Genomic DNA, 13,109 nt, shown 5'->3' with positions numbered 1-13,109 from the left:
GGAGTTGAGTGTGAAATGAAGGAAATAATTCAGTTATTCAGTTGGGTACATACCGTTCCGGGACGGGGATAAGGTATCCTTCCCTCATACTGGACCCAGCGATGGTCTGCACTTTCCTTATGAGCATAGGGGCCATTAAAAACAGCTCTGATGTCAGCCATACTGTACACACACACAGCAGAGCCCTTGAAGATGGAGCTAAAAGAAAGGAACGTGATCTAGTCATTCACCCTGTACACACATAACTGCACCCATGGGCTTTGGGGAGAACAGATGGCACATTCTAGTTGACAAGCATTGCCAAAATATGTGCCTATGTCTTGAAGGAGTTTGTAGGCAAGTAATTTTGATTGACATGTGATGATGATAACTGTCTTACAAGTAGGTAATGGAAGCGTGCAGCAAGAAGGGTACGGAAGTGGGTCATCATGGATCCTCAGAGGACAGGCGAAAACATTGGTCCTCAACCTTCCTAAAGCTGTGACCCTTTAATACAGTCCATCATGCTGTGCTGACCGCCAACCACAAAATTATTTTCATTGCTACTTCATAACTCATTTTGCCACTGTTATGAATAACAATGTAAATATCTGATATGCGGGCTCTCTGATACGTGACCCAAAGGGGGGATCACAGCGAACATGTTGAGGACCAAAGATGCAGAAAAACTTAGGCTAGATATGATTAAATATGATGCTCACCCACATATTGTTTAGTTTTTGAAATCATTATAATACAAAAATTAAAGTGTAAGAAGTTATATTATCTGTATTTAAAACAGTAATCATTTTTTTAAAAAACATACCATTTATCTAAGGTTGTCGGACTTGTTGCATGTGTGTTTGCTGGCTTAAACATTTTTCTGGCCTTTCTCGTTCCACTAAAAGTGCGTGCATATCCAGAGTTTGGATAACAAATTTGTTGTTCACATCATTTTGTTAAAACTATTTTTAAGGCAGAAATAAACTTTCATTGCTTGAACTGGGCTTATGAATTGCAGTCGTCTACTTAATACTTAATGTGGTCATAATCATGTGGTTTCAGCAAACATACTAAGCAGCTAAAATTTTCCCAGGAATTCTAAAACTGTACAAGACAGAGATGACAACTGTTAGCACCCTTCAGGGATTTCATTTTTGCTTTATTCCTGAACAGTAAAATAAATTTTCTTTGAGGCTTTCTCTTAAAACTAAGATGGACTTTTCTGACAAATGACGTCATCCCTGCTTTACACAAACTAATGATTCTTCAGCATTTGGAATCTCAATCATTAATAGTCTTGGAATGGTGTCAATGGTAAATATCAGAAGGTAATGGTAAGCAAGCAGATAGGAGGAAAGTGATATTGTGATAAAAATCACATATCTGTCTATTATATTTTAAAGAATAATGTACCATTATCAAAGGGTAATTATGTCTTTTTGCTAGACAAAAGATATGACATGCATTCTAAAATTACCCCAGTCTTCAAGGCAACATTAAAAATAAAACAACAAAGAACACCAGGAACAAAGAGCTGTTTTGTAACTTTACGCCCTGGGTGGGCAGAAATTTGATAGGAAAAAAAAATGAAAGAAGTATCTCGGGGCTCTGTCTCTCTGGTACATATCTACATCTGTGTGTGGAACACACATCAACTTCAAAGAAGAATTTTGCATGGAAAGGGGCCAAGAAAACTAGAGCTGAGATACTTGAGCCACTGCAGGCAATTGCTCCTCCTGCATTTTTTTATATTCTTTGCACATTAATAGAAAAAAATGGATTCCCAAACCGCAGCTCTTGGGGTGTCTTCGTGATATCCACATTAAAATATTTTCCTCTTAGTTCCCACAATTAATCAAATATTCTTTGTTTGCTGATATATTTTGAATCCAAAATATAAGATTCAAGCTTATAAGGGGTTCACCATGGAGAAAAAGAAACGATAAATTTATTCAAATAGAGACACCCCAGTCATTTCTTTCATTGTCGATAACAATCCCTCCAAGTCCTCCAATACTAATGTCTAAGCACATTGATAAAGAATTAAGGGAAGATACATGCAAAACTGAGAAGTATTTTAGGCATACTGTGAAGGGGTCGGTGTCCTTTAAACAGAGTCAAAAGTAAGTCATTGAAAAAAAATAGGGGGCGGGAGAGATGGCTCAGAGGTTAAGAGCATTGCCTGCTCTTCCAAAGGTCCTGAGTTCAATTCCCAGCAACCACATGATGGCTCACAACCATCTGTAATGAGGTCTGGTGCCCTCTTCTGGCCTGCAGGCATACAGACAGAATATTGTATATAAAATAAATAAATAAATATTAAAAAAAAGAAAAAAAAATAGGATGAAGACAGAAGAGACCACACCTTTATAAGGAGTTTGTAGATGCCACTACAAACTCTTGGAAGTCATGTAATCTCAATGATATTACAAGGCAGCACGATGCAAAAACCAGACAAGAACATGGGTATGAAAATAAGGACAAGCTTCAGCCTAGCCTTATTGATAGGAATTGGCCACCAATCTTAGAGAGCAGTTCAGTGGCCTGCTCAGAGCAGCCACGTCTACTTGTTAGGGTGACAAGGGGGTTGTGATCTAGATGGTTTGAAGTCAACAGTGCTCTGTCCTCTGATGGAGTACAGCTTCATCCATGAACTTGGTCCTTCAGTCATGTATTTCTTTCTCTATGGTTACACATACGGAGAGCAGTAATTATATTACTTGGATATGTTTTTTTACCCAACCATTTTATACTGTGACTTCATATTAGAGATGTGCTTGTTAATGGGTGCAGAGGCATGTGCACAGGTGAGTCCTTGATGCATCATGTATAGCAAAAAAAAAAAAAAAGCCTGAAAACCACAGGAATGCACTGGGGGCCCTGTGAAAGTTATCTGTGGTAATTAGGATAGAGCTACCCTGCTGGTATGAAGAGAACAAATATGAATACATTTCTAAGACACTAAAACCAGGTCCAATGATAAAAATATTTATGCTCCACAGCTATGAAGGAAATTTTTTTTAAAAAAAAATCATACAGCTATTGTAATAGTTTGAACATAAGGTACCCATAACAGACTGATTTTCTTTTAAATAACTGTTCTCGAGTCAGTAGCGCTAGTCTTTGAGGTTGGGAGGTGGGACCTTGCCGGAGAAAGTAGGTCTCTGGGGAGTAGACCTTGATGATTACAGCCCCATTCTGCTTCTGGCCCTTGTTTTTCTTTGCTTCATAATTCCCTCAAGTGTGACCAAGCCTCCGGGGGCATGGCATAATGAATTACATCTTGGAAAGGTGAGTCATTTCTCTTAAAAATTGCTTCTTGTGGGTGTTTGGTCACAGTGATAACGAGAGTAGCTTCTAATGCAGGGCTAGAGATGAAGCATCGTGGGTGGGTATTAGCAAGCAAACGCCTGTGAAACAAACTATTAACAAATATTTGGCTCCTATGCATAAAAAGTTTCAAGGACAAAAGCATTCTCTCTAGGGCTGCAGAGATGGCTCAGGGGATTGTATTTAGGTTTCCAACACCCAATGCAGGCAGTTCACAACTGCCTGTTAATCCAACTACAAAGTATCCTATCAGAAGCCATATTCTGGCCTCTATGGGCATTCGCACACACTTGCACTTAGACACCCATGGACACAACACACATGATAATAAAATATATAAATAAGAAAGCTCTTTTGAGAGCTTGAAGTAAGAAAGTACAGAAAGGACTGGCATCAGACTGCCCAGATATGAGAGTCTGACACGGCCACAAAGATCCTCGTTATTCTGCACTGACAAACAACATACATAAATCAAATAGGTAGCGTTTCTGGTGTGTCAGCTTCACCAGGCTAACATATTCAACTACTCAAACAAAAGGCATGTTACTCAGATGAATGTATTTAATAGATACGATCAAATTACATGATCAGTTAATATGATCTTTGATAATCTGGGTGAACCTGATTGAATAAATTCACAAACATTATAAAACCCAGCTAAAATATGCTCAGATTCTATCACTGAAGTAATTTGTGTTATGCTGAGAATTCAACTCCCTACCTTTTCCCAATAGCTTTTTTTTTTTTTTTTTTTGGAATTGCCTAGCAATTCCTTAGAATAAATCTCTTAGAAAAAAAAGACTTGTGTTCAACCTACCTGGTTGTGGTAAAGACTCCATATACTACAGGATTTCTTTCATCTCTCGTAGGGAGTAAATAAATGTCTTCTGTTAATGGAAAAATAATTATGTACCATATATTTTTTTCAGTAGTCCATTTGCTTTTTAATAATATATAATAGTCCAAGAACTCTAAGCAACATGCAACATAAAGATGAATCACTACAGTATTAAGGACTTAAGGCTAAGAGCTTTCTCACGAGCTATGTGACATAACCTCTTAGTGGGATGTGTCAATCAAGTGTAAATGGGATGACTCAGTTGGCAGTCTCCATGCCTATTTCCAATTAAGGGTCTGTGATTCCACATAAAATGGAAACCAGAGACCGAAGGAACATTTTACCCAACAGTTTAAAGACATGTTGTGCTGCAATGGGTTGAGCCTCGTCTGTCAGTGTGGAAATACGTGCATGTGCAGTGGATACAGCACTAAAGTAAGAGCAGATTTTTATTGAGCTCTACATTTTTCTCTTCTCCTCTCCCTTCCTCACCCCTCCCCTTCAGCCCTCTCCCAAGGTCTCCGTGCTCCCAATTTACTCATGAGTAAAATGTTTTGCAGAATTATGTGAGATATGGCTGTGTTTATTTTCACTATGTGTAAAGCATATAATGTTGAGGAAGTAAGTAGAGGACTTAACCATTCTGCACACTAATGATGTCGAGTTTATGTGTAATTAACATGGTTTCAAAACTAGATTTTAGAGGGATAAAAAAAGAAGAAATGAAAAGAAATCGGTCTGCAGTCTCTCTAAATATGTTTTGCGTAGATGACCACGGTCAACAAATCTTCCACACTCCCCAGCAGATGGCATCCGAGGAACAAGGAATCCACCCAGACCCATCCCCACCTGGAGGATGTTGCTCCCACCAAGGAAAAGAATGAATAGACTTTCTAGTCTCTTGGCTTGCATCTTCTAATTACTGTAATTATACTTCCTTATTAAAATTTGAGGTTCTTTTGAATACAGAAATACTTCGAATATTGTGCCTCCAGACTGAGGGCAGAACATAATAAGCTTTGCATGTGTGAATTCCTCCAGGCTGCACTTAATTGTGAATGGATGTATCTGCCTGATGATGCTAGAATAAACACATGCTGAATTATTTGATTAAGTCGTAAGACTTTTCTAAGAACAAGGGACATGTGACTTACGGAGTTCATCAAAATGAGTATCGGCCCCATCGCTTCCAGGAATTGAGCAAATCAGCCTCGCCTTAAGAAAAGTAGTCCATTTGTTTATCAGACTTCGTTGCCCGCCTACATCATTCTAGAAGAAAGGGAAACAAAAAGGTTAAAAAGTTACCAGTAGGAATCTACAACTAACTAAACCTGGTCAGTTTTACAGGTGGTATCTTAGGAATGCTACCTTTTTAAAAGGCACGCAATCTGAGTATTTCCTTCAACTACTCAATCATGGAAAAGTTAGTTCGTCACTCACCCAGAAATGTTTTCTTACGGTTAAATGAAAGCAATGCGAGCGTTTAAAACCTGGTAAATGAGTGGATGCAGGCAGAGTGCAGTAATTAAAGCAGCCTGGGACCCAATGCTGTGTCTGCCAAGTTTTTGATCATGACCTATAAAATGCTAACACATCTCTAGTTTGTCATTGATAAAATATGATTAATGTCTTGAAATTCGGTTATTTTGATGACCAAATGGAAAGTTTTGTGTAATGTGTTTAGTATAGTGCCAGGCAACTTGGGTTCAATAGCTGTTAGAATGACTTATATGTCATATTAGTATTTAAGAACCATGTTTTCATATTTTCAAAATAGGCTTAATTATAGAATTAAAAATGGTCTTTCTCAAACTAGTGTAGTATTCATTAAGCATCAAGAAACCATAAGTATACACATACATGCATATGAAAATAATTTTCAGTATTAACCTGCATTTTCATACATTACTTCTGCTCAGAAGCTTTTTATTTAAAATAGTTTTAAACATTGAGCCAAACATAGACATCCAATTCAGATAAACAGAATAACCAGAGTGTCCTTTTTTTTTTTTTTTTTTTTTTTTTTTTTTTTTTTTGTTTTTCGAGACAGGGTTTCCCTGTAGTTTCTAGAGCCTGTCCTGGAGCTAGCTCTTGTAGACCAGACCTTTTATACATTAAATTTATAAAATTATAAAAAATGTTTTCAAATAAGCTAGTTTTTTCCTCTGCTCAAAAAGAATAGAATGGAAATGATTCATGGAATGCATATATTAATAATTATTTTCAATCAAAATTATTCTTAGATACATTTTCCATTAATCTGCTTACATTTAACAATGCCATATAAATCTTTTGTCTTTTCTCATCCCAAACTATAGAAAATTAATGAAAAATTTAACTGACAAGTTTGGTATTCGACTATGGAGTACATCCCTTCTCTACTTAATGTCTTTAATCTAGACTAAATTGAAGGAGAATGTCTGGATGACAATTCTAAGTAAAAATCCGAGTCCATATATGATACACGTACATAAATACATACACATATATACATACACATACATATATATACCCATATATATTGTGTCTTCAAAAGTGAGGGGACACAGAAGGAAGACCAATGAGCCTCCTGTCTTCAGAGACCACACACAGAGTGCCACTATATGCAACTCACTGTGACTCATCTCTTTCATTCCTTCCTATTGAACAGGGATATCTCTTGATCAACAAAAAGAAGTAATAATTATTCTTTTATTGATTTATTTCAGCTATATAAGATATAACAATATAAATTAAAGGATAATTTTAAACTTTAAAGGCATCAATCTTGAATGAAATACTTCAGGTACTTAGTCAACGAATCATAACATCTAACAGATTTTTGTCTCACTCATTTTTCTTTTTAAAATTTAACAATGGATCTCATTTTGTGGCCCTGGCTGACCTGGAACTCACTGTGTAGACCGTCGTGGCTTGACCTAGCTGAAAGCCACCTTCTTCTGCCTTCTGAGTGCAGGGATTAAATGTGTGTGTCACTGCCTAGCAACTATCTCTTTCCTTTAAAGCTCAAATGAGTCCAAGGCATTATGAAGAATAGACCAGATTGGTAATACACACGTGCATGTGGTTACATATATCAACATCTAATCATATGTATATGCACATACACAATAAAAATACAAATTGTACACTCAGAAAGCCGTTAAATTCAGGGGAGACAGAAGAGGAAGGCTTTCGGTGATTTTTGTTGTTGTTTTGTTTGTCATTCATGCAGTTTAGATTTTCTGCATTTGATAATAATAAAATCTGCAATAGCATTTAATTTCTAGATGGTTTAAGCTAGCACTAGAAACTTCTTAGTGCTTTCGCTGATTAGAATTTTTTTTTTTTTTTTTTGGTTTTTTGAAGACAAGGTTTCTCTGTACTTTTGGTGCCTGTCCCAGAACTAGCTCTTGTAGACCAGGCTGGCCTCGAACTCACAGAGATCCACCTGCCTCTGCTTCCCGAGAGCTAGGATTAAAGACATGGGCTACCACTGCCGGTGATTAGAATATTCTTTATAGTACTGCCAGTAGGGTGCTTAATAAGTATATGTTTCATCGTTAAGAAATAACTAGCTTTACAAAGAAAACTGGCAAAATTCTTTAGAAAGGTTTGGAGAGCCACAGATGGCGCTTCTGCTGGAGTTTCTGCACATGGGGAAAATGAAGAGAGAGGTGTTTGGGATGCAGCAGATCCGATACTCCGTCTTGTTAGTGTCAGGCCGCGTCAGGGCACATGTGGAAAGATGAGCTGAAGAAATGACCCGGGGGCTGGAAATTGGGGGAGAAGTACAGCAGATAGAGCAATGCAAAACATACTGAGAGAACCAAGACAAAGTGTGTTTCAATGAAAACTGGGATCAATTAAACGAGTAAAGGAAAATGTTGGAGAAGTAAATTAGGGGAAGACCAAGAGAGGCTTTCATAGAAGGCCAAGGTGCCTGGATGTTATTAAGTATACAGAGAGGAAGTGCTCAAGGATTGCAATTAGAAAAGAAATGAAAAACTCATATTTGTCTTTAAGAAAACCACATAGCAGACGCTATATAATGCCACTCAAATAATAGGCATGTCTATAATTGCTCTTAAATTTCTATTGCATATATTTACTCTCTGAGTATCATTGCTCAACCAGTATGCTACCTATTTGATGATTTTGATGGCTCTGAAGATGTAAAGACAGACTTCTCTAAATATGGCTTTTTGAATGATCATATCTCAGAGTATCATTCTTTGCTAATCCTGGTGTAGCGAATGTCAACATGTGCTTATAGTCAAACATTTTCCCTATTCTACTTTCAATTCTTTTTATGGTAAAAATGAAAAAAAAATCTAACCTACTAGCTCCAGTTGTGTTGAGTAAAAGGGGAATGGTTATTGTTTAATGTGATGACGTGCACATTTTTAAATGGAACAATCTTGCCATGTCTCTCTGTCTAGCAATACTGTCAAGTTTCTTAAGGAGCTCATGATGAAATCAAGCAAACAGAACAAACCAAGTCAAAGCTTCCTGTTCTCAGCAGTGCAGCGAGCACCACTTTGGTATAATGCCCTCAGTAAACACTGGAGGAGCAGACATTGACTCTCAGAGAAACCAGGAGCCCAGCTAGGGAAGTCCAGTGCACTAGACTTTGTATTTGTATTTGATGCAAGGAAGCATCAGTCTGACTTTGTTGCCCAGCTGTCCGCCCCTGTGTTTGTTTGCAAATCCACGAAAGCCCCTCTGAGAACCTTTAGCCCAGAACAAGTACACTCCTCTTTGTGAAGCTCTACAGAAGCCAGCGGTCTCACCAACACAAAAGATTTATTATTGAGATGTCAGACTGGGCAGCTCCTGGTCACCAGTCCGGCTTCTGTGTGCCTCCACTCTATTTATCAGGAGTGCTGTGTTGTTAGGCCCTCTGCACAGAGACGCACATGAAAGTAACAAAGAGATAAGGGTAAACAAGCCTGAACTCTTGTGTTCCCCGGGGCGGTAAGGACAGTGCCCTTGTGCTGTTGTTTGCTTCTGGTTTGACAACAGATTAGGAATTGTTTTCATCAATAGTAGATCAGTCATGATATACCCTAATGGACAGAACTCATTTCTTCCGTGCAAGCAAATTTAGGTTTAGATAAACATTAAACTGTCATGCAGAATAGCTCAGGGCCATCACCCATGAGCTTTTACTGAGTGTGTCTTGTGACCTGAGGCTCACAATACTGGGTTCATATGCTAAACAGTTTCATTTGTATAAGCCATCCGGTTTAAAGATCTCTCAGTAGTTTATATTGCCACTTTCACCTACGCTTAGAAAAAATAGAAGGAAATAATAAATAATTAATAATTTATTATTTATTAATAAATTAATAAATTAACATGAAATTGTATTGCTAAATTCTTGAAATCAATAAAAAATCAGGAAGGTAATTGAGTATATATTGAAATAGTATGTTCAAGGCATGGAGATGTGCTGAGTTAGTAGAATGTTCGCATAGTATGTAAGAAGATTGCGGAATCTTAAAAATTATGAGTTCAAGAAGTCACAGGTGTGTTATACAGGCAAATGGCTAGTTTTCTTCTCTGCCCTTTTTCTTAGCGGTTTGTGTATGTATAATTTTATTTTGACTTCTAAGATATTTCAACTGTCAGCTGTTAGTAAGTGGGGATAAAGGTTCTTGGCTGTCAAGCTACCTGGAACTTACCTGAGATGCTAAGAATCAGAAAAGCCTTCAGTGTCTTTGGAAGCAGTAGCGAGTAGGTCTCAATAGATCTGAGGTTGGTCAAGGGAAGGGGAGTCAGTCTGATAGTTTCTTTTACTAAAAGCACACGTCTGTATAACAGCATTCTCTCAAGAATATAAATAAGGCTGTGTTTCATGTGGCATGTCACCCATTTCTGTGTGAGTTCCTGAGGCTTCGCCTTGGTTTCTACGACTCACCTGACAGGATTACCCAGTCTAACATCATGTGAAGACTAACTGAAGCGGTCTTCAAGAAAATTGCAATTATTTCAGTATAACATAGTGGTGAGAACAGCTTTGTTATCCTCACATGCACCAGTCACAAGAAGCACAGTCACAACTGGCCGAAGACCGAGAGTAGAAACCAGGAAGAGAAACATTGTTTTCTCATTTGTTTGGGGGAAGGGCAGCGCTTCTCTATCGCACATCATTCAATGTACAAAAGTATCCTCATTAAAATTCTTTTTTGTGTACATTGATAACTTTTTCAACATTTCTTTTTTTTTTTTTTTCGTTTTATTTCTGGGGGAGAGGGTCATGGGAGACCCAGAATGGATGTGAAGTTCAGAGGACAACATGAAGAAGACAGTTCTCTCCTTTGAACACTGGATTCTCAAACTTGATGGCAAAGTCCCTTTATCTGCTGGGCCATTTCATCCACTGGAAAATACTGGTATATAATAATGTAGATGGTGTAGGACTAATGAAGCTTTGGTGACCCTATTCAAGGTTTTCCTTTATTTCTCTAATGTTATGATTGCGGTGTAAATCTTCTAAGTCTAACTTCTTGTTATATTTACCTTTTTTTCCTTACCATTTTTATTTACTTACGCAGAAACATGTAGACATGTTTTAAGTTTCTAAAAACCAGATTCTGTCCCTAGAAATAACTCAGTGCAGCCTGAGAAAGCACAGAGAGGAGCCAGCAGGACAGTTGCTTTGCGGGCACCATCATCTCCTTGAACAGAGACATTCTTTAGATTATTTAATAGCCTATCTCAACACAGAATTAATTAAAGCCTGCGAGATGCAACTTTTTATGACAAATGGTACATCAGATAAAGAATGTGACATACTGAATTAGAGAATCCATTAAGTCAAAATCACAAAGGTACTGATTCCCCAATTCTTCATGCTATCTTTTTAACAATGGTCTATAGATGGGCCTGAGCATTAGCCTCCAAGAGACAACATCAATGGTAGAATAACATTTTCATTTATTGAAAAAAAAAATGCTATGAACTTTACATCACATTTCAAAACAAGGAGAGTTTTTCTAATTCCAGGTATAATACAAGAAGAAATATTACTGATGACGGCAACTGGAGAGAAGAGAACAGAGAAGATGTTTATTTTTAAATGCTTCGGAAAATTCCCCTCTTTGTCCAAGAATACAGATGAACCCCAGTGGGTAAACACTGAAATTTTAACCAAAGGTAAATCCATAACTTAACTCTTACTGTCCTAATTTTACTCTTTGGGGGTCTAAGGATTGGGAAAATCTGGATTCCCTCGAAGTAAGTCCATTAACACTGAGCAGTGATTTTGATGTTTTGGCTTGTTCGTTTGAGACATCATCTTATGGAGCTCAGGCCGGCCTGGAACTCACTATGCGGCAGAGAATGACTTTGAACTTCTGCTCCTGCCTCTACCTCCCAAGGTCTGGGGTTACAGGCGTGCACCACCATACCTAGTTTTATACCATGTTGGGTATAAAATTGTCCACAGAGATTTTCACGGAAACGTTTTCCTTCCGTTTTAGTTTTCTTAGTCGTTTCCTAAATAATATTTATAGACAACTGCTTGAGATTTGCCATTGCAGAGCATCGATGCAAAAAGGAGAAAATGTTTCTTGAGCTGCTTTAGAAACTCAGGAGAGTATTAGAGATGCGGAATGTGGATGACGCATCACGCTAAAGAACTTCGTTTCTAAGCACCAGCAGGTTGAGTTCGGCACACGTAGGCATGCTCTCAGGTAGTATCAAGGCCTACTAATTTTCCCTTTACAAGCTACAGCCAGCACCATAAATCCCTTCCCAGGAATTTCTCTGACGGGAAAAGCAGATGGAAGTACCACGGAGGCACATCTGTAACTTCGGGCACTAAATCTCTCACTTAGGTTGTAAGGGACACGCCGAAAGTAAGCACGCAAACCACAGCCCAGTGGAGATCAATAAATACAGAGAGTGTCATCAGCCTTAAAAACAAATCTTCAAAGGCAGCGATTGCCCAAATAGGGCCATATGTCAAACTAGACAACGCGAGTGGAGTTGAAGTAAACAGCTATTAATGAGACCCCCTAGGCAAGTTATGTGAAAGGGCCATCCAAATTGAATTCCTGGCATGGACGCAAGGAAATGCTCAAAACAAAAAGGGAACTGGCATAGCCCGCAGCTGGAACCTAGAGAGTGGGCTGCATAAGTAAGCCTGCCACAGTGCTTCCAAAAATGAAAGGAATCCACATGTAATCAAAATAGCCTTGAGGTGCAAAGGTGCCAGCTAGCCTCACTAAGGGACCGTCATTTCCACACATTAATAAGGATATTTGCGCACGCGCACACACACACACACAAACACACACACACACATTCACACAGGTTGGGGGAGAGTGTGTATACAGGTACGCTGGTTTCTGAAAGTACTGAATGGCAAAGTTAATAAACAGAAGTCTCTCTGTCATTTACCTCATCGGCTGTTCCTGATCATCCCCAGTCAGTGTGTAATTTCTCACCATAGAGATAAAAATAGTCTACCATGAATGACAGAAATTCATCGGGGTGTAAGATGGCCCACTTAGTACTTCAAAATATTGACAGTTCAACAAGATTGAACAATTAAATAGAACTCAACAAGGATTTTATAAATCATTTAAGTCTCAGCACCCTGTTTTAAATTTGAAAGGCTTGCTAAATAGTTGGGCTAGAAAGTTATGATGTTACAAAAAGATAATTCTTTAGGGGATATGCCCTTGATGATGGAAATCATTCTTAATTTGAACGAAAGTCTTAATATAATGGTATTCTTCTGACCTATCATTGATTAATAGTGTCATGTGAAATTAACATTTATCAATTAACCATTTGATACCTTTCCTTTCCACATATCTTAGCCAAAATTCATAGCTCTTATTAATAAATATTTATCAAATGTGGTTTCAAGGTACTTCAATTGTGTTCAGAAATACTACACATTTATAAATATAAGTATTTTTAAAAAATAAGAACAAAGCATAGAACTGGAAAGATGACTTTGTGG

General features: G+C 37.9%; 1 protein-coding gene across 1 annotated transcript in view; it reads right to left on the bottom strand.

Moving 5' to 3' along the window:
- Positions 1-13,109, bottom strand: part of Sema3d (semaphorin 3D) — a 189,499-nt gene that overhangs the window by 34,846 nt on the left and 141,544 nt on the right. Inside the window, exons 9-11 of the mRNA XM_038315362.1 lie at positions 5,305-5,419; positions 4,130-4,199; positions 54-198 (exon numbers count right to left, since the gene is read on the bottom strand). Coding sequence (XP_038171290.1) covers positions 54-198; positions 4,130-4,199; positions 5,305-5,419 — 330 coding nt within the window. The remainder of the gene's footprint in view (positions 1-53; positions 199-4,129; positions 4,200-5,304; positions 5,420-13,109) is intronic.

The sequence above is a fragment of the Arvicola amphibius genome, chromosome 18 (genome assembly GCF_903992535.2).
Source record: "Arvicola amphibius chromosome 18, mArvAmp1.2, whole genome shotgun sequence".
In the NCBI taxonomy this organism is placed as follows: domain Eukaryota; kingdom Metazoa; phylum Chordata; class Mammalia; order Rodentia; family Cricetidae; genus Arvicola; species Arvicola amphibius.
This window is presented reverse-complemented; position numbering and strand designations above follow the sequence as displayed.